This window comes from Crocodylus porosus, unplaced genomic scaffold (assembly GCF_001723895.1).
Source record: "Crocodylus porosus isolate Cpor-Errol unplaced genomic scaffold, CroPor_comp1, whole genome shotgun sequence".
Lineage (NCBI taxonomy): Eukaryota > Metazoa > Chordata > Crocodylia > Crocodylidae > Crocodylus > Crocodylus porosus.
The window spans coordinates 96,196,055-96,214,603 of record NW_017728918.1 but is presented as its reverse complement, the minus strand read 5'-3'; the positions used below and the strand labels follow the sequence as shown (position 1 = coordinate 96,214,603).

At 39.4% G+C, this 18,549-nt stretch overlaps 1 protein-coding gene across 1 annotated transcript in view; it reads left to right on the top strand.

The window, feature by feature from the left end:
- Positions 1–18,549, top strand: part of MAN1A1 (mannosidase alpha class 1A member 1) — a 198,772-nt gene that overhangs the window by 149,648 nt on the left and 30,575 nt on the right. The window contains exons 5-7 of the mRNA XM_019537970.1: positions 5,035–5,158; positions 9,472–9,565; positions 13,306–13,421. Of these exons, the coding sequence (XP_019393515.1) occupies positions 5,035–5,158; positions 9,472–9,565; positions 13,306–13,421 (334 nt within the window). The remainder of the gene's footprint in view (positions 1–5,034; positions 5,159–9,471; positions 9,566–13,305; positions 13,422–18,549) is intronic.

Genomic DNA, 18,549 nt, shown 5'->3' with positions numbered 1-18,549 from the left:
TGCTGCAGGTTTTTCCTCCCAAGGTGGAGAACCTTGCATTTATTGGTGTTAAACACCATGAGCAGGTTTTCAAACTGCTTCTCAACACTTGGGTTTTGCACACTGGAGCAGGAAGATTTCTCTTGGATGTTCAGTGATTTTTAATTACAACTGTGTGATGTTGTTTTGCAATGGAAGCACAAACCTATGCAAATGAGTGATGGTTCCCTAGTTTGGTAATGAAATTTATACTTAAAGTCCATGCAAAAAGCAGAGGACTTCATTTCCTTTCACTTCCTTTAAGCACTCAACCAAAACTGTTAAAAGGGATGCAGTACTGTCTTATTTGGGTTAAAAGGGCCTCTCATTTTTAGTGAATGTCCAGTGAGCTTTAATGGTGCCTTCCTGGGAATGCACTGCAGTGCATTCTGGAATGAACCATCCAAGAAGGTCAAGATAAATTTAAGTGGGAGCAGAAGCTGTATTGTTGTTGCTATTACAGAATAAAAGGAGGAACAAGTCCCACTCCCCTAAATATTCTGATTGCATAAAGAAAATGTGCCTGTTTTGCTGCCCTCCTGACAATGAGGCAGCAGAAGGGAACTCAAACACCTACAGCAGAGAGCTTCTGGAAGGCTAGATACTCAGTAGGGGTGTGCAAAGCTTTGGTCACTGATTCGATTTGGAGGAGATTCAGCCCAATTCGGTGGCCGAATCTCCTAATCTGAATCTAGTCAGGAGACCCATTAATTTCTCTGAATCAAATCAGAAGCCTCCGAATTGATTCGGGGAGATTTGGCCATAGACACAGCTTTATTTTTTTTTTTTTCTATGTACCTCAAGGTGCAGGCGCAGTTCATGAATGCAGAGATGGTGGGGTGGATGGAGCATCCCACAGGAGCACAGGGGGGGTGCCCTGCGTGCTTGGCAGCAGACCCAGAAATGAACCAGAAGTACTTCCAGTCCACTTCCAGGTCTGCCGGGAAGCTTGCAGGGAACCTCCCCGCCCCCCAGCTCTGCAACTTGTGCATCTTGGGTCTAGAGAGGCACCTGGGTCCCCCCCATGGCCAATTGCTGAGCCGGGAGGATATGGGGGGGGGGTCCCCTGCATGCTCAGCAGTGGACCCCCACACTCCCGTGGGACACTCGATCTAACCCACCATCTCAGCATTCAAGAGCCGTGCATGGTACCTCAAGGTACATAGAAAAAACATATAAAGCTGTGTCTATGTCCAAATCGCTGATTCTCCAAATTGGAATCATATCTTCAGATTCAGATTTGGCCAAATCAGGCTGGGACAATGATCCAAATCAGTGAATCAAATTACTGTCCCCTGAATTGGGCCGAATCTGAAACTAATGCTCCCAGCTTCGCACACCCCTAATAGTCAACTGTCTGAGGATGTGGTATGTGAACTGTATGGGTCCCCTGCGTGCTTGAAACAAAATGACCAGTTTTGACTCATGACAACTGTGAGAGCCAAAACCAACAAGTTTTACATTGTGCCATTTTTAATGACTTCCATATTTTCTGAAAATACATCGCTGCTTGTTTTTGATGGGCTCTCCTGATCAAAACCTATGCATGGTTTAAAAGATGTGTTTAAAGAAGGACATATAGTAACTAGAGTTTCTGCCTGAGGGAGGGAGGGAGGTTTGTGATATTTAGCTGAACTCTTGAAAAAAATATAAGCTGAAGTCTGGGAGTTTGCAACTTACTACTAATACAGTAGAAATAGATAAACACCAGCAGCCCTATCACCAGGACAAGGAGAATCTACCATCCACCTTAAATCTTATAATAATATGACCAGTAGCAAAAGAAATCATCATTTTCATCTAGTAGCTTTACAACTGAAACTAATTGGAATTTTTTTGACAGAACATCTTTCTGGCAGAAAATGCTAGTGCATTAAAAGTACTGTAAAATATTCCATGAGAATGTGTTAGTTTCAGCAAAACTTCTGAAGAAACCCAGGTAGGTTTGCTGGCTGGCAGAAACAAGCCTGATTTTCTCAGAGCTCTCCTGCCACCTGCCTGCTGGCAGTTTGCAAGGTGACATATCAGTCTCCTAGGTATGCTGCTTGGCATGCTAACTGCAGAATGGGCTTCTGGGCAACATATTTCATTTTGGAAGCATTGAAATGCCCTTGCTGTGAGAACACCTCAGTGTTCCCTAAATGAGGTTTTGAGGAATTTCACCTCTGTTGGAAAAAAATGAGATGATGGTTTTTCATTCCAGTTGAGATGAAAAATTTTCCAAAGCCATTACACTTTTCACAGAAGTGAAATTTTAATTTCCTGGCCCGCTTTGTTCTCAAATGACAACTCTATATCTAAACTCTTCTATGCAATCTAATTGGGAAGCTAGAAAAAAACTTTAGGTCAAGATTAGGTATGGCGACCATGACAGTGCTTTTTTTCCCTGTTAGATTATACTCAGACTCCATGGAAAATGCACTGCCTCCTGCCTGGATGAGAGGAGCATCCAGAGCCTTTATCTGCAGTTACTAATTTTACAGTTCTCCATCATAATCTTCAACACCAGTATGAAACTTTTGGGAAAGGTCGCGACATCACAGATCTTGAAGGGGCAACAGTTTGTGGACTGCTGTGTTCCTTCTATCTCTATTATATCAAATGTCTAAAAAATACTATTGATAAAATAATTAGATATTTTTCAGGTATAAAACTGGCCTCTTTATTTCCTTTTGCTTTCTGAGCCTTCAGAATACATGAACTCTACAATTCTATGCATTCCTTGGCAATTGCAAAGCCAACATACTATTTTAAAGGAAACCTGTGGGCTTCCCCCCCCCATGTGACAGCTTGCATCTGGCAGTTGAAGGCTTAAAGGGGAACACTAAATGTTATGATACTCACAATGAAATCATGAGAAAAAGGAACATCAAGTTGGATAGGAGGACAGAGGTACAGCAGACAAATGAACTGAGGAGCCCCCCTGATTCGAGCCAGTAGAGCATTTTAGGCAAACAGAAGGCCCTGTTACAAAAGCACACCTACATACATTCACAATCCTGGTTTGTTAACACACCTCTACATTCCCACAATAGGTTCCTCAACTGCTGTCAGATTGCTTAGGTCTTTCCTGTGTCTTGGCCGCCAGTTCTCCTTGAGTCATTCAGGGGTATCTTGGTCTGTTAGTTCTCTAGAATCTCTCAGCTCTCAAGGCACAAACCCCGGAATGCTGTACTTTTCTTCAAGTTGAGAAAAGAAAGATAGGGATTGTTGCATCTGTTTTTAAATATTCAGTAGATAGATCCATCACAGAAAGAATAACTTAAGGATCTGCTAGATAAAAAGAATAGTACTACTGGTTTAGTATCCTAGCTGTTTGGGGTACTTTGCAAACAGGCATACTGTACAAGTAATTGCTACTTCAGAATTTGCAATCTAAAGTCTAAAGACAGACAAAAACACACAAAGGGTATGGGATAAATAGAGAAGTACAAAGTAAAGAGTTTCAGATTACTTTAGTACTGATTCTTATTAATGATTTATCCTTTTTTTTTTGTAGAGCTTGTGGAAATGTAAAAATAATAAGTAAATGTATCAGGCTGTGAAATGGGCTTTTCAAACTTTTTTTTTAACTTGTCAAGAACATCTCAGTCAAATTATTCCCTTTTTGAGACACATTCTCTTAAAAAAATTAAAGACATGCAACATAATGAAGTAAATTTTGTTTCTCATGTCTTTTTCATAACGTGTATTATGTCTTGGAGTATGCCTTACACTTTTCAATCATAATTGCATGATAGCTCTGCAGCAACTATAGTGATTTGTTTACATGGAAGAGCAAAATTAGGAAGCTAATTAATTTACATTTCCTTTTAATGTAGTTTAGCACCTGGAAATCAGGTGCCAGCAGATGCTTATATCCAATGCTCATGCTGCTAAGCTATTGCTAGAAACTTCTTTTCTCAACAAAAATCACAATCAAACAGGCTGAAATATTCTGATTTTTCAGGATTTTTAGCTGAATTCTTGTGTTGGAATTTTAAATAAATGCCAGTAGAAGTTTCTGAAGAAACTTTGGCAAACGTTTCCCTCTATATTTTGATCAGCATTAATTGTCAATGGGGACTTGCCAGTACATTAATTCTGCTTTACACTCAGTACAAAACCAGAAATTAATTTTCTTCTGAGAAGTCATTAGTACTTAATTAAAATTGAAATTATCCATCTTCGTAAGAATGCCCTGAAAGACAATGTATAGCTTTCAGTATTGCTGACAAGTACAGTATTAGGCAGGACATAGCCTATGTAGTGATTCTCAGCCAGGGTACTGGGGAACTCAAGGATGTCACTAGATCCTTTGAAGGCTGCACAGGTATAAGGAGGCAAGTGAGGTGTAAGGAGATAAGCAGATATGCACAGGCATAGTCAGGCTTGTGCCTGCCTAATTAATCCCTCCCCCCACTGCCTGGGCCTTCTGCAAGCAGGTAAGCATAAGCACTGTAATATAGAAATTACCTTTTAAAATCAGGTGCCACTCAATTCACAAAAGTTATGAAGGAGTACCCAATTCAAAAAGGTTGAGAACCACTGGCCTAGGAAATACTTTGAGATGTTTTAAATTTAATATTAAATGCTTATATTCTATAAGTATTCATTTCCTTCTGATTCATAATCAGAATTAAGACCCATTATTATAATCACTGTGCAAAAACCTGAAAAACCTCAAAGAGTTTATTGTGTAATTTTAAGAATACATAGTAGTATATAAAAATATAATTATAACCAAATTCATTACCATAATTACAGTTAAATCTGTAAATAGACTGATCACTGACTTACTGAAAGAAATCATCCTCTAATAGACACGCAATGCATTTTACTCACTCAAACACACAAGGTTATTATGGGCTAGTCTCATAAGGGTGTTTCCTTGAGCAAGTGTTACTGTGCTATCAGTTAAAATATAGCCTTTGTAATCCATTGCTTCCTGGTAACTGTGGTGTAGCCAGGATACAATAATGGCATAGCTTTATATTTGCTAATGTTTCTTTTCTGCATTTCTTTTTTCCTGTTTAGTGGGATTGGTCGAAATTGGCCCTGGGCTTCTGGAGGAAGCAGTATTCTGGCAGAATTTGGAACTCTGCATTTAGAATTCATACATTTGAGCCATTTGTCTGAAAACCCAATTTTTGCTGAAAAGGTCAGATTCTTTAATAAAACCTTTGTTAAAGTAATGAAAGATTGTACCCAGAGAGTAGATGTCCATGGTGTGAGGTACAGAAGCAATTTCCTTAATCCTTTCAAGAAGCATGCAAATATTTTCTGGATGAATCCTGTTAACTAATCCGGAGCACATGGTTGTATACGAAGTTTTTTTCCTCACGGTTATTGAGATTCATTTGTCATGGATGCAAATTATTTATCAGGCCACATAACATCTTATGAACAAAAATTATGGATAAGTTACCAGTAGATTAGACCTGTTCTAATAACTTGGTTAAAGTGAAAACTAAAAATGAATTTTATATACAGATAAAGTACTGTTCTCCTGAAGAAGCAGAAAGGACTATGACCTTCCAGTAATCACTTCGGCATGGTTTTTTTAAATGCAGGAAGATGTCACTATTATAAATGAGAGGTCAGAAGGCTTTTCCATTAGACATCCCTCTTTCTAAACGTTTGTAATTTGGGGGGAAACGTACCCTTTTCACATTGCATTTCTCATGCTGAGAGGTGGGGGGCTGGTGAGGAGGCAGGGCTGAGCCATTTGCTGCCTAGTGGAGCAGGGGGCTTTCCCCCTTCCCCACCTGCTGTGCCAGACCCCAGCCAGCAGGAAATTCTTCCAAAACCTGGTGACATTCTCCATTTCCACACTGAGGTAATTTTTTTAACTTGTATTTGTGTGGCCCTTCAATTTGCATTTAAATAACTACGAATAGCCTTCTTTAAAAACTTCATATTTTATGTGCTTGCATGTTCATATATTTGAAGAGAAATCATATACAAGGAAGATTTCACATTCTTAAGTTTTTAGAGAACATTTTTTCTATATTAATGTGTTGTATCAAAGTACAGTATTTCACGTCCTGCTTTACAGATGTACATTGAAACAAAATAGATATGTTTGTTGAAATGGTTGCATTAAATGCACTACAGTAATTTGAATGTCCTCATGTACAAGTAAAATATAAACTTACATATGATAACACAGTCAGTTAAATATATTTATAGGCTGTGGATTCATTTGAATATGGGGTCATGATTTTCTTATTACTTTTTTCTTCTAAAAATTTCAAATCTCTGGATGAAATTCAGTACTTGTTATATTTTTATTTAGAAATATGTGCCAGGCCCATGTATACATATTAACCAAATTATGACAATTCTCTGTTGATTATAACATTTTTAATGAAGAGTTGGAAGCTGTATTTTATCTATAGCTAAAGCAGTAGTAAAATGTTTCATTGAGTCTAAGAATAACAGGCTCCATGGACTGATTAATGAAATTAAAGTAAAATGTACAGTGTGATCTAAAAGCTTAGTCCCTGGTTTTTATTCTGGACCATCCACCTGGAATTCTGCAGACCATATGAAGCCCACAAACAGTTACCTTACAGCTCATGGACTCCTACAGCTGCCGCTCCCACTACCAGATGGTGAGGGCAAAAGCAGGATACAGGGTAAATGCCACCAGTGCATCCTGCAGAGCGGGGACCTGTCTGCCATGGGTGCTGCCCAAGGGGCCATGTACAGCTGGTTCTACCTGTGCAGCAAAGGTCCATGTGCCACAGGCACACCTTGCATAGTGTGGGGAGACCCAGGGGGTTCTGTCCCCACAGCATTTGGCCTGTGAACTGTGCAGCTTGAGGGAGGCTGGACCCTATGGCTAGAGACAGAAATTACACATAAACTGGTTAAGTGGTTGGAAATCGGTCTAAACCTGTAACAGAACAGAAGTTCATTGCATGTAGACCAGTTTCAAAATGTCAGAATTGAGCGTAAGACAGATCTGGATGGATGTTAGTATCAGATGGAATTGCTTTAGGTTAGACGGATCTATCAAACTTCTGTTCCAGATCCCCTCCTGACATGTTAAGTCACAGTCTCCCAGAATCCCAGGATGCATTGCAGCACCCCACAACTCTTCCCCCCCCCCCGGTTTCTGGGCAGGTTAGCCCAGCTCCTGTGCTCCAGCCAAGCTTGGCAGCCCTGCCCACAGGTTGTAACAGAGCTAAGGCAATAAATCCTCTGCTCCTAAGCCCAGCCGGCGGCAGCACAGAGGGCAAGTGGGGGGGGGGGGAATGGACCCCAGCCCAGCTCCCCCAGCCTGGGTCTGCAGGCAGTAAATGCCCCGAGGCAAGGACTTTCCTCTCATGCAGCCCTGCTCTGCCAGGCAGTGAATGCCCCAGTATCACCCCTCTCACCAGCTCCCCACCTCTCAGCTCCCCCTCTCTGCCCGTACCTGCTCTGCAGACCCCAGCAGGGAAAGGGCTGTTTCCCCCGAGGTGAGAGGATGGCAAGAGGGCAGAGCTGGGGTGTTCACTGCACAACAGCTGGGAGGCATGTGGGAGCACCCCCCACCTTCTGGCCGTGGCCACTGCAGGCATCTGTCTGTCCTGGCCAGTAAAGGAATGAACATGAGTTCTGTTCGTTAATGATCCAATCTACACAGTTTAGAGAAACCTGCATGAAGTGGGTTGATTTCATTCACCTCAGGCTAAGTACAGACAGTCAGAAAGCCTGTGTGGCCCATGCAGTGTGTGGTCTAAGCCAAAATTGAACAGCCCTGTTTTAATCCAGGAAATGTGTCAAAATTAATTCAAATTGGGTTTAGTTTTAAGTACAGTGGATATTTTTTCAAACTCACAAATAGGTACCTTTTGACATTTAAGATCATCCCGCTTAATTTTTAAGCTTGTATTAAAAGAAGTGGAAACTTATAAAAGTGCTGAAGTGGATAATCATGACAAAAACCAAACACTGGAATAAGTTTAGATGCAACGGTACCCTGTACTGTAGAGAGGCCTCCAAAATCAGGTACTGAGGCACCTTGACAGTGGTTCTGCCTTTGTTGCAGGCTGTCATATAGTTGCAAATGAGCTCAGTGCAAGTTTATTAGCCTCCCAAGAAGCTCTTAGTTTTTAGATCCTGAGCTGATTTATTCACAGCTTGTTCAGGTGCCTCTACATAACACAGGATAGACATACTCAGTAGGTTTTGGAGAAGCTTCTGGTGCCTGATTTCATGCCATTTCTGATCTGTGCTTAAACTACAGTCTTCAAACCCAAATGCTGTTAATTCGATGTCTTTCAAACATTAAACATTAATACTATTATTAGAATTACAGTGCACGGTCTAAAATGAGCTAAGCCAATGCAGCTAATTTAGCTAATGCACACTGTAGCTGTTCTCTTCAGCCCCATCCTGTTTTCAGCTATCTGTCAGCACCCTGTGTCAATGCAGAACTTAGTGCTAGGTCAGGGCTGTACTCAGTAAAAGCTTGTTGCACATAGTATATTACACCAGTGCTCCATAATCTCTTCATACTTGCATTTAATTTATTAGTACAGGCTAAGTGACTTGTTGAAGCATGTAAAATCCCTGCTGGTTTGAGAAGCCAGCATTTGAGGAATTGTCTGGCTTCATGTTAGATTCGTTTCCAGTATCTCAACTCTATCTTTCGTCCAGGAGATCCACATTTTGATCCTCAGGGCATGCTGTAAATTTAATTCACCACAGTCTTTTAATAGTGTATTTTCTCACATGTAACGTGCCCCCCAGATATAACACATACCTTGTTTTTGGAAAACATTATAAAGAAGAAAAATATTCCCAACTCATGGTTGCACAGAGCAGGGATAAGGCTTTATCTTCAGCTCATTCACCCTTCCTTTCCTGCTTAACTAAAACCCAAGCTGCTGCTGAAGACTGGTTTCCATGGGTAGACTTCTGAACTTGAAAAGAGCTAAAATTCTGTGAAATAGAAGAAGAGACCAGAAGCCCGATCAGACAGCAAAATTTCTCTAAGGAAGGTTAGCTTTAATAGTGGAAGTCAAGATCGTTAAAAGAAGATGTAATCTTTAATACCTGTGAAACAAACAACAGTGGGCCATTAACTCAGTAGCCTTAATAGGGGCCATTGACTGCCTCAGCTGGTGAACTGTGGAGCAGGGGGTACAGTAGGGTGTGTCTGTCTCAGGCAAAAAAAATTCAGCTTCCTCACTTAATAAATACATCAATTTTAGGGGGCTGATTATAGGGGAAAAGGTGTGTGCTATATGTGAAGAAATATGGTATGAGGAATCTTGAATAGTTGGGTTTTGTAAATTACATTTTTAACCAAATACAAATGGCATGTATGCATAGAGGTCCTGTAATAAGTACATTACATCTGTTGAAAGAATTGTTTTAATGGTTATTTAAATGTTAAAAAAGGTGTGCATTGATGGTACCTGTATTTAAGGGAAAGATAAAATTGCTTTGGTAATTGTTGTTTGGTTTTCTTTACTATAGGTAATGAATATTCGAAAAGTTCTAAACCGACTAGATAAACCAGAAGGACTTTACCCTAACTATCTAAATCCCAGCAGTGGTCAGTGGGGCCAGCGTAAGTTCTTTAGTTCTTCAGTACTCTTAAATAGCTATTAACATGCTATCTCTTTATGTTAAAAAACTAGATTAGTTTCTTTCATTGTTACCTACTGCTGTTCCCCCACGTAAGCTCTGGATGTATTTTGCTAAATCTGAGTCCAGCTTGACTTGTTTAGTAATTTTTCTTCCTCTCCAGTATACTTTAATTAGTTTCTTTGACCTCTTAGTAAATTTAATGAAAATGAGAAGCTTTTGAATTAATCTGTGTTTGTTACTAAAATTGTCCATAGTCTGTGAAAGCCTTTACAGTGAAAAAATCTTATGTTGGACCAAATCCTATGTCGATCTAAAGTGGTGTAGCTCTGTTGAAGTCAATAAAACTGCCAGTTAATACCAAATGAAGATTTGCCCTCGTTTTTCTGCAGCTGTGCATGGTTCTGCTACATTTAATGATGCTGGCAGGCAATTAAGAAAGTAAACGAACTACAGCTGTGTGCCTTTGGTTCCATGGGAATCATTATTGGAAAAATCAAAGTCAAAGGGGATGTAGATGTAGAACAGTCTTTTCAGGCCTTTTAAGTTTCTGGCCCCTATACATTCATTCAGTTTTTCTTACACAAACATGCTTCTTACTCATCTACCACAGGTTGGGAGATGGAAAGGTTGGGCTAGAAAATGTTACTAGCAGTCCTGGGCACCCACTTCCTTTCTTGGTTGGGTGCAATGTTAAATTGAAATACTGAGGTTGGGTCATGGTGGGTTCAGTTGAGTTGGGGGTTTTTCCCACCCTTCTTCCTTTCCTTCAAATCCTGTTGCATTTTCTCTAGACTTTTTTCCATTGTACTGCTTATAGTGATAGGATCAGGCGGTACAGTTGAGTGCAAAACCTACCAACTTCGGAATCAGTTAAAGAAAGAGACCCAAGGGTCAGAACATGTGGAATCCTTGCATGATAGAAGGTGCTTAGAATGCATCTACTCTGGAAGTGATGGCCCAGTCTCCTTACTGGCCTGTTTGCAGCCTGATTACATGGGATAATTTTCCTCAGGAACAAAGGACAGTGATTGTTTCAACTGATAAAAGAATTTCCTTAGGTCATTTTTAAATGTGAAATGTCCAGATAGAAAATGGTGTTCTGCCATATTGTCCAAGAAAAACCATTCCCAGAACCCTAAATATAGGCATCACTTTGTATTTTAAGAAATATCTATCTTCTGTCTTGGGGTTATTTGGCACCATGCCCTGGCCTAGACAAACTCAATTTATGTAATTCCTTTGTCTGCTTTTCTTACATATTCTTAAATAACCGCGTAAATGTAACAAAGTAATTATGCCAAGCATATTTACAAGTCGAGGCAACCTTTTTCATTTCTTATCTATATTGGTTTAGCAAGACTTACCAACACTAAAGCATCACTATTCTGACATTGAGAGCAGTTATATACAATTGGAATAGCTCACTTAGTAGAAAAGTCCTTACTAAAAGCTGTCAGTATATATTTTTGACTATGAATCCCGTTACTTGGAGTTTTGGTGCTTTCCTATTTGTCAAAATATATTTTAATACAATAATGTCTCAAAAGCTCCTTTTTTTATATCAACTACCCATAGTTACAGGTGAACAGAAATATTGTAGTTTATATGGCCTTCTCTTTCCAGTGGCATGTAAAGAACTCATGGAAATTAGCTCCTTCCTCATGTAAATGATGAACATAAATGATAATATAGGTCAGTTCATGGCATGTTGAACCAGCAGAAGTAGAGTTGATTTCCAGTGTTGCTTCTGTTCCAATTCAGTTGCATCTGTTTCCAAACATTGATTTTTCACATAGGGAAAAAATCAGAACATAAGATAAAAAAGATGTTTCATTTCAGATTGCTTTCCGGTCTTTTTTTATTTTTATTTTTTTACTGGTTACAACAAAAAACCTAATTGCTAAAGCACAGAAGTATTATCTCTCAAACATCAACCAGGGAAAAATAAAACAGCTTCTGTTTCACTAGCAGTGCTGTAACTCTGAAGGACATAGCTGGATCAAGGCCATTGTTCCTGTAAATTCATTTAGTCCTTGTTATTTTGACAGTAAACTGACAGTGATTTGCTGCAGCATGCATCAATTGGATTTGTCTCTTGCAATAATGTATATAATAACAGGGCTTATTATTGATGAGATTGTGCTTGTGCTATTTAGTTTGCAAATGTCAGGAGTTTCTATGGTAATTTATTTAGGAAACCATAAAGGTCATTTAAATGCTGCTACTTGGAGATCAGCCTTCCATCATGGAAAATGCATTCATTTTTTAAGAAGCTTTTTTCCTTTTGGAACATGAACAAAAATGTAAATGTTTTTACAAGAAAATTTTAAAAACTCTTCATAATCCTGTCTCACCTTCACACATTTGTTCAGGATGGAATAGAAGGAAATGTTTTAGAGATCTAAACTAGATGTTGTAGGTCCCAAGGTAGCAAAGAGAAAATATTTTGGTGAAAAAGCTGTGGCAATAAAGCTTTAGTGGCAGTAAAAATAGTTTCTGTATTTACCTGATTTCCCAGTGCATAAGTTGAGCAATTCTGTGAAAGCACCCTGTGAGAGGAATCGTAGAGAGAGGTTAAAATGTCCCAGATTTATTGTTGAACTTTATCAATACTTTGCGGGAAAACTTTGCAGGTACAATCCAAGTGTAGAAGTCCAGGGCCATAGGCTTTATACCATCCTGTGCCATGGACTCACAGTTGGTGTCCTGTTTCCCTCTTTGTGAAAACAGAGAGTTTAAAACATTGACACTTGCTAAGGTACTTTAAAAGCCTCTCATTGAAAGTGTTCAGAAAATGCTAATATTAATAATAATGATTAGCAGAGAATCGTAATTGTCAGAAAGGAAACCCTTAACACTCTAGATCTAAAAGTGCCACTGGTGGCAGCACAGGGAACATGAAGAGAAACTTGAGTCATATTTGTAATATTTTAAATATTTAATAAGTAGGAATATATTGCACTTCTGTGATGGCCTACTAAAAACTTGACAGTCACTTTAGATACTTAGGTAAGGGGATAACCCTGCAGGAGTCTTCAGTAGCTTTATTGATATGAGCAGTCCCATTACCACTAAGAGAAGTGATGTTTAGTTGTGTTGCATTATGTAACACTAAATATTTTGGTTAGACAACTGAGAACTACTGGGACTTGTGCTTAAGTGCATTTAAAAGTTCTACCACAGAATAAAGAACTTAAATATAATCCATGTTGTTGATTTTAAAAGATGACTTGAGGAAATAGAGCTCTACTGAAAAAAAAAATATTAGATGAGGATCCCAACAGAATAAGAGGGCAAAAAAACGCTATCAGAAATGGGTTTTTTACCAACTTCTGACATTTAAAAATAATTACAGTATAATATAGTTATACAACTCCTATCCATTTCGGACTAAAAGCACTAACAAAGACTTCATTTTTTAAATTTGTTTATCATGGACTTTAGCAGTCTGTATAAATTCTAGTAAAACTGCTTTCTCCCACCGTGTTATGTCACCATACAGGTTTAAAGACCAACCATTTATTTTACAAATATTTTCGTATGCATCATAAATCAAGAGGTTTTTTCCTGAGATGTAATGCTGTCTGTCTGTCACAGGATTTACTGCTGGGAGGCAAACTTAAGTATTATAATCGATCACAGGTTCAAACTGTAATTATATTTTATTGCCCAGATCAAACCTGGAATTGTTTTTTTAAATTCCTTTTCTTCCTTTTTCAGATCACGTCTCCATTGGAGGGCTTGGAGATAGTTTTTATGAGTATTTGCTCAAGGCATGGCTGATGTCAGACAAGACAGATGAAGAAGGGAAGAAAATGTATTATGATGCTGTTCAGGTAAATGAGATATTTAAATCTTCCTTGCCATAATAATCTAATCTGTAACATTCCTAAAGAAACAGGCTCTAGGGAGAATGTGCAGGATTTATGTCTTTGTTATCACAGTGAATACATTAAAAAAAACAACCTAGTGTTAGAAGAATTGCTTATTAACTATAATTGAGAACAATGAATTTCTGGTGTAGGAGGAGAAAAGAACCTACAACTAAACTAGAATTATTTTAAATAATTAAAATCATCACACACATTGTAAACATGGGAACAGAATGTAACTTAGTATGTGATCTTTTTTTTAGAGTTTTTTCTTCAAACAATGTCAACTGCAATTCCTTTTTTTTTCACATTGACATAAATTAGATACTTTTCTGTCCATTTGCTTTACATTCATTGCAGAAGGAATTCCTTTGCAATGAATTTTATCATTCAGTACCTAAAACAGATTATATCAACTGCTACAGTGTTTTGAGTGCAATCATAACAGTGGGTCAGGATGTAATTAGGGCCCCTCTACACATGTAGGTAAAGGTTCCATGGGATCGAAAACACAATCCACATAATCATGCCTCTTGCCATGCCACACATGCATGGCAGGAGGCACAATTGTGGGATTGTTCATTAGGTCCCATTATTCTTATTGTCAGTGCAGAGGGAGTGCAGTATTGGTTCTTGTGGCTTGGTTAGGATCTGAAAGTAAAATTGTATACTCTTGCCCAAAAACCTATGGGGAAAGAGGCATTCTGGCCACTGACCAAGGATACAAAGATTTCTGAACATCTTGAGGATGAGAAATCAGTCTGAGGGTTCAGTTCCTTCTCAGCTGGTCTAGGCTTCTCTTGGCCTGACAGCTTCATATCCATAGATTCTGGACTGAGCATAAGCCAGGTTTGTTGTACTTGGGTTCTGATTTGCTTTCAGACACTGCAGGAAAGGGAGAACTTTTCCTTTGCTGGATACTGAGACAGGGCTGTGTGAAATGATGAAACTGTAATCCATAGTATCTTTTGCTCACCCCAGCAAGCCTTACCTCCCAACAAGGCCTAGTTATTAAAGGAAACTTTTACCAATCATGATGGTATATTTAAAGCAACACTTTTATTGCAGAACAAATAGGGGCTTTCTTTGGTTTAGTTTAAACCCTTTTTTAAGGAATGTCAGTTAAGCTACAAAAGGATGCTGCTTTTGCCAATAAGTGTGTCCACACAGAATTGTAACTGTCCAGCTATTGGTTTAAGCTTAAATGTAAGCAGGCCTGGTGTTGTTTTACTAAATAGACAAGGCCTAGAGATTCAGGTGGATGTGCCTCTGCAGAGAAGAATACCACCAAAAACAGGATACCATGCAACATAAACTCTACGTGTGGTTTGCGGCACCTCAATCTGAGCAGTTTGCGCTGCTGCAAACTACACACAGCACACATGCACCCATTGCACTGCTAAGTAGAAACACTGTGGTGGGGTTTTGACACTGGGATCTCTCTGGCTACTGGCAAGGCTTCAAACATCTGGATCACTGCCACTGCTGCCCCAGGACCCAGGTAAGGTTGCTGGGGTCCCAGCCTCCGTTACCCAATGTGGGGCAGTTTGCCCTGCACCAACCCCATGTGCAGGGGCATGTGCAGTGGCAAAAAGCACTGGCACAAATTTGTGCCACTGCTATTTTTGCCATGGCAACCGCACACCTCTGCACATGGGGATGCACCTTTAAGAGCTAAACCAGTTCTTCCCTGTTAGATATTTAGGTGGGCACAGTGTGAGCCATTGCTGTCATTAAATCTCACACCACTAACACAGATGGTGTTTTTTTCACCTTTGTAATAAGATTTATATATAAGATGTAATACCCATCACATTTTGTCAGTAATACCTTTTTGATTGTCCAGCAGAATTAGAGAGTGGTAGTGAGTGAGCTTGTTAGTGTCAAATGATTACTAAGTGGCATTCTCTTCCCTATGTGGTCATCTAAGTGTCCGGATTAAGTTATTTACTTAGTATTTTTCATAATCTTAAGTGCCAAAAATGCCACCTACACACTTGTTGGAATTCTAATCCTGGGTCCATAACCCACGCACATAGACAGTTATGCACAACTAAGTATTTGTGCAAACTAGCATGTGCAGTAATAGCTGAGACCAATACACATTCCTTGTGGTGGACCCCTTAGAAGCCTGAAACTCGAGTCAATTAAAGCCCATGACTACCAGACTTAGATATAGGAGTGGATGGGTCCATCTCCCCTCCACTTCTTCCCCTCCCCCAACCACCAACTCAGTAGCTATGGTAATCCTTGCCCATAGAAGATATGCTCTTTAGGAAGAAGATGGGTGATTGGTCTCTCCTTCTCCCTTTCTCTCTCCTGTCAGTGCTTATGATCAGTTTGCACATGTATGTAGATGACCAAATCTGAATGCTTAGAGGATAAGGAAAGAACACAATTCCACCATAAGATAACAATTAATCTACTCCTTGTGGTTACCTTGTCAGTTAGAATGAGCTTCTTACTGTAGGTGTTGCTGTAGTTTTATTGTTGCAACTTTCAGGTATTTCCAGGCCACCACTGCAGGCTCAAATACACTGGATATATATCTACATGTGCAATTAAGGGGGCTCAATAAAATCCAGAGCTATTTCAGCCGGAGTCATCTGCTCCCAGGTACAATGTCTGCACATGTGCTCGGTATACCGGCAGGTGGGGCAGAGCAGCCTTGGGCTGGCAGCAAGCTTGGAGGGTCAGCCACGGGCTCCAGGTGGCAGCATTGGGTAGCAGAGGGGCTGGCTGGGACACGAGACTGCTGAAGTATGGAGCCGTGTGGCAGACAGCCCCTGCATTTTAGCATCCTCGTGTCCCAGCCAGCCCCTGTCACCATCCACACGTGCAGAGTAACTTTGTCAGCGAAGTAACTGCGCTGTAAGATAGTACTGTCCCTGACAGTACTATCCTGTGGCAGAGTTAGTTAGTTTACTGCACCCTGATACCAGCACACATGTAGATAGCGACATTTTACTGTGAAACTAATTAGTCAACTCCACAGTAAAGGGCACATGTAGATGCACCCACTGTAAGCATAAACTAGGATAGCTTTATTCACTATCAGTCTGGGTAATCAAGCTGACTGACGGAAGGGATAGGGGGAAGGGTACATACATCCAAAGTCTCTCAAAATCAGGCATATTTTATACATACCTTATTCCTTAAGTAATTCCATCACAAGCTGATGCACCTTAGACTGCATAAATTCATTTTCTGATCATGCATTTGCTATCTAGTTAAAATATTGATTGCACACTAGGCATGCATCTCTCAATACCTAAATGGCTTTTACATTTTGATACTTTATGAATGGAATGTGTTTGTTATGCTCCTCACTTATCCTGCTGGGTACCAGCTTGACCAGAAACAAATTGATCATTCTTTGCTACTTCATTCTTTTAGGGAAGCCTTGTGCATGAGCTGGTATAATTGCATTTTGATACATCAAGACCTCCTCTCTAGTGCTTGGCTCAGCAATTCGGTTGTTATCTAAATTTTAGGAACTTTCAGGAGTTAGCCCTTTCTTACTAAGCAGAGACTTCTAATATAGTCAACATTTTTTTTTTTTTAACTCCCTGTTGACTTACAGTACTCTTAAGGGCATGTCTGCACTGTAGCTGGAGGTGTAATTGCAGCATGTGTTATGTACCTGAGCTAGCTTTAATCTGGCTGGCTAAGAGTACCAGTAGCAGTGAATGGTATCATCAGTTTTAGCACATGTTGTACAAGGACTACCCAGGACTACCTGTGGGTAGTCAGGTCTCACTAGGCTTCATACTGCTGTGGCTTCACCACTGTTGATTCCTGAACTGCTTAAGTGAAAACTAGCTTAACATATCAGCATATTACACATACTATCATCATACCTCCCACTTCAGGTGTAGACTTATTCTAAGAGAGTTATGCCTTTACTTCACATATGCGGAAATGAATTTTCTCCAGTACTTTCAGAATCTGTGAAAGTAATAAAAAAATGTCAGGGGTGTATCCTGCCCAACGAACACCAACATTTATTTTAGTTCTTTTGCAAGTTGTAACTCCTCATTCATTATGGTGTGCTGTCCAGCATCTGAAAAGAAGATTTCCATAAAGAGTAGGATCTAGAAAGAAACATTTTGCAGACATTTTATTTTTCTTTTCCTTCCAGTGACTTTTATGTTAAAAACAGAAGCATGTTTTATCCTTTAGAAATATGCTAGTTTAATTGCAAATTGCTTTTTTATCAAAGCTAGAGGAAAACAATAGCTAAAATATTGAACATCTATATTTTTAGTGTAAAGTTTATTTGGCTGTTATGATTAAGATATATTTTTGGCTGACCCTGTTTAATGAAGATTTAGTTTATTTGTAACAGGCACAAAGATAAACAAGAGGTGTCCTCATTTTTAATTACCAGGACATTATCTAAAAGTGTTTATAAAGCAATCACAGAAAGATTCATAAAACTTGGAATCAACATACAGGAGACAAGCGAATATATTTTTAAACATAGCTTTCCCCTTCCCCATTATAAAGCAGCAGTGGGTTATGTATATATTGTCCCTTTTCCAGGTTATCCTCTGGATATGAAAATGAATCCCAAACAACCCATGTCTTGAATTAATAATGTACATGAATAAAAATGAACCCACAAAATATTTGCCTGCCAGATATTTGACTCATATCTGCATCAAGAATATAACCAGTCACCATATAAAGTAACAAAGTAACAGTTTATATATAAATGCACTGCTCTAACTATTCTATTTTAGACTAATTTTATTTGATATCTAAGGGACAGCTTAGTAGTTCAGTACAGCAGTTGTCCTATTGTAATTTATTACATAGTAACAGAGGAATGGAAGGGACATCCTGGGTCATTATGAATAGTCTCCTAACAGAACAGGCAACACCTTTACATAATCCCCTTTGTACAGTAATAAACATCTTCATCAGCGATTTGGATGAGGGGGTAAAAAGCACCCTGTTCAAATTTGCTGATGACACTAAGATGTGGGCGGATGAGACTAGGATGGGATTCAACACAGACAAGTGCAAGGTGATGCACCTCGGGAGGAACAACCGGCACCATACCTACAGGTTGGGCAACTCCCCTCTT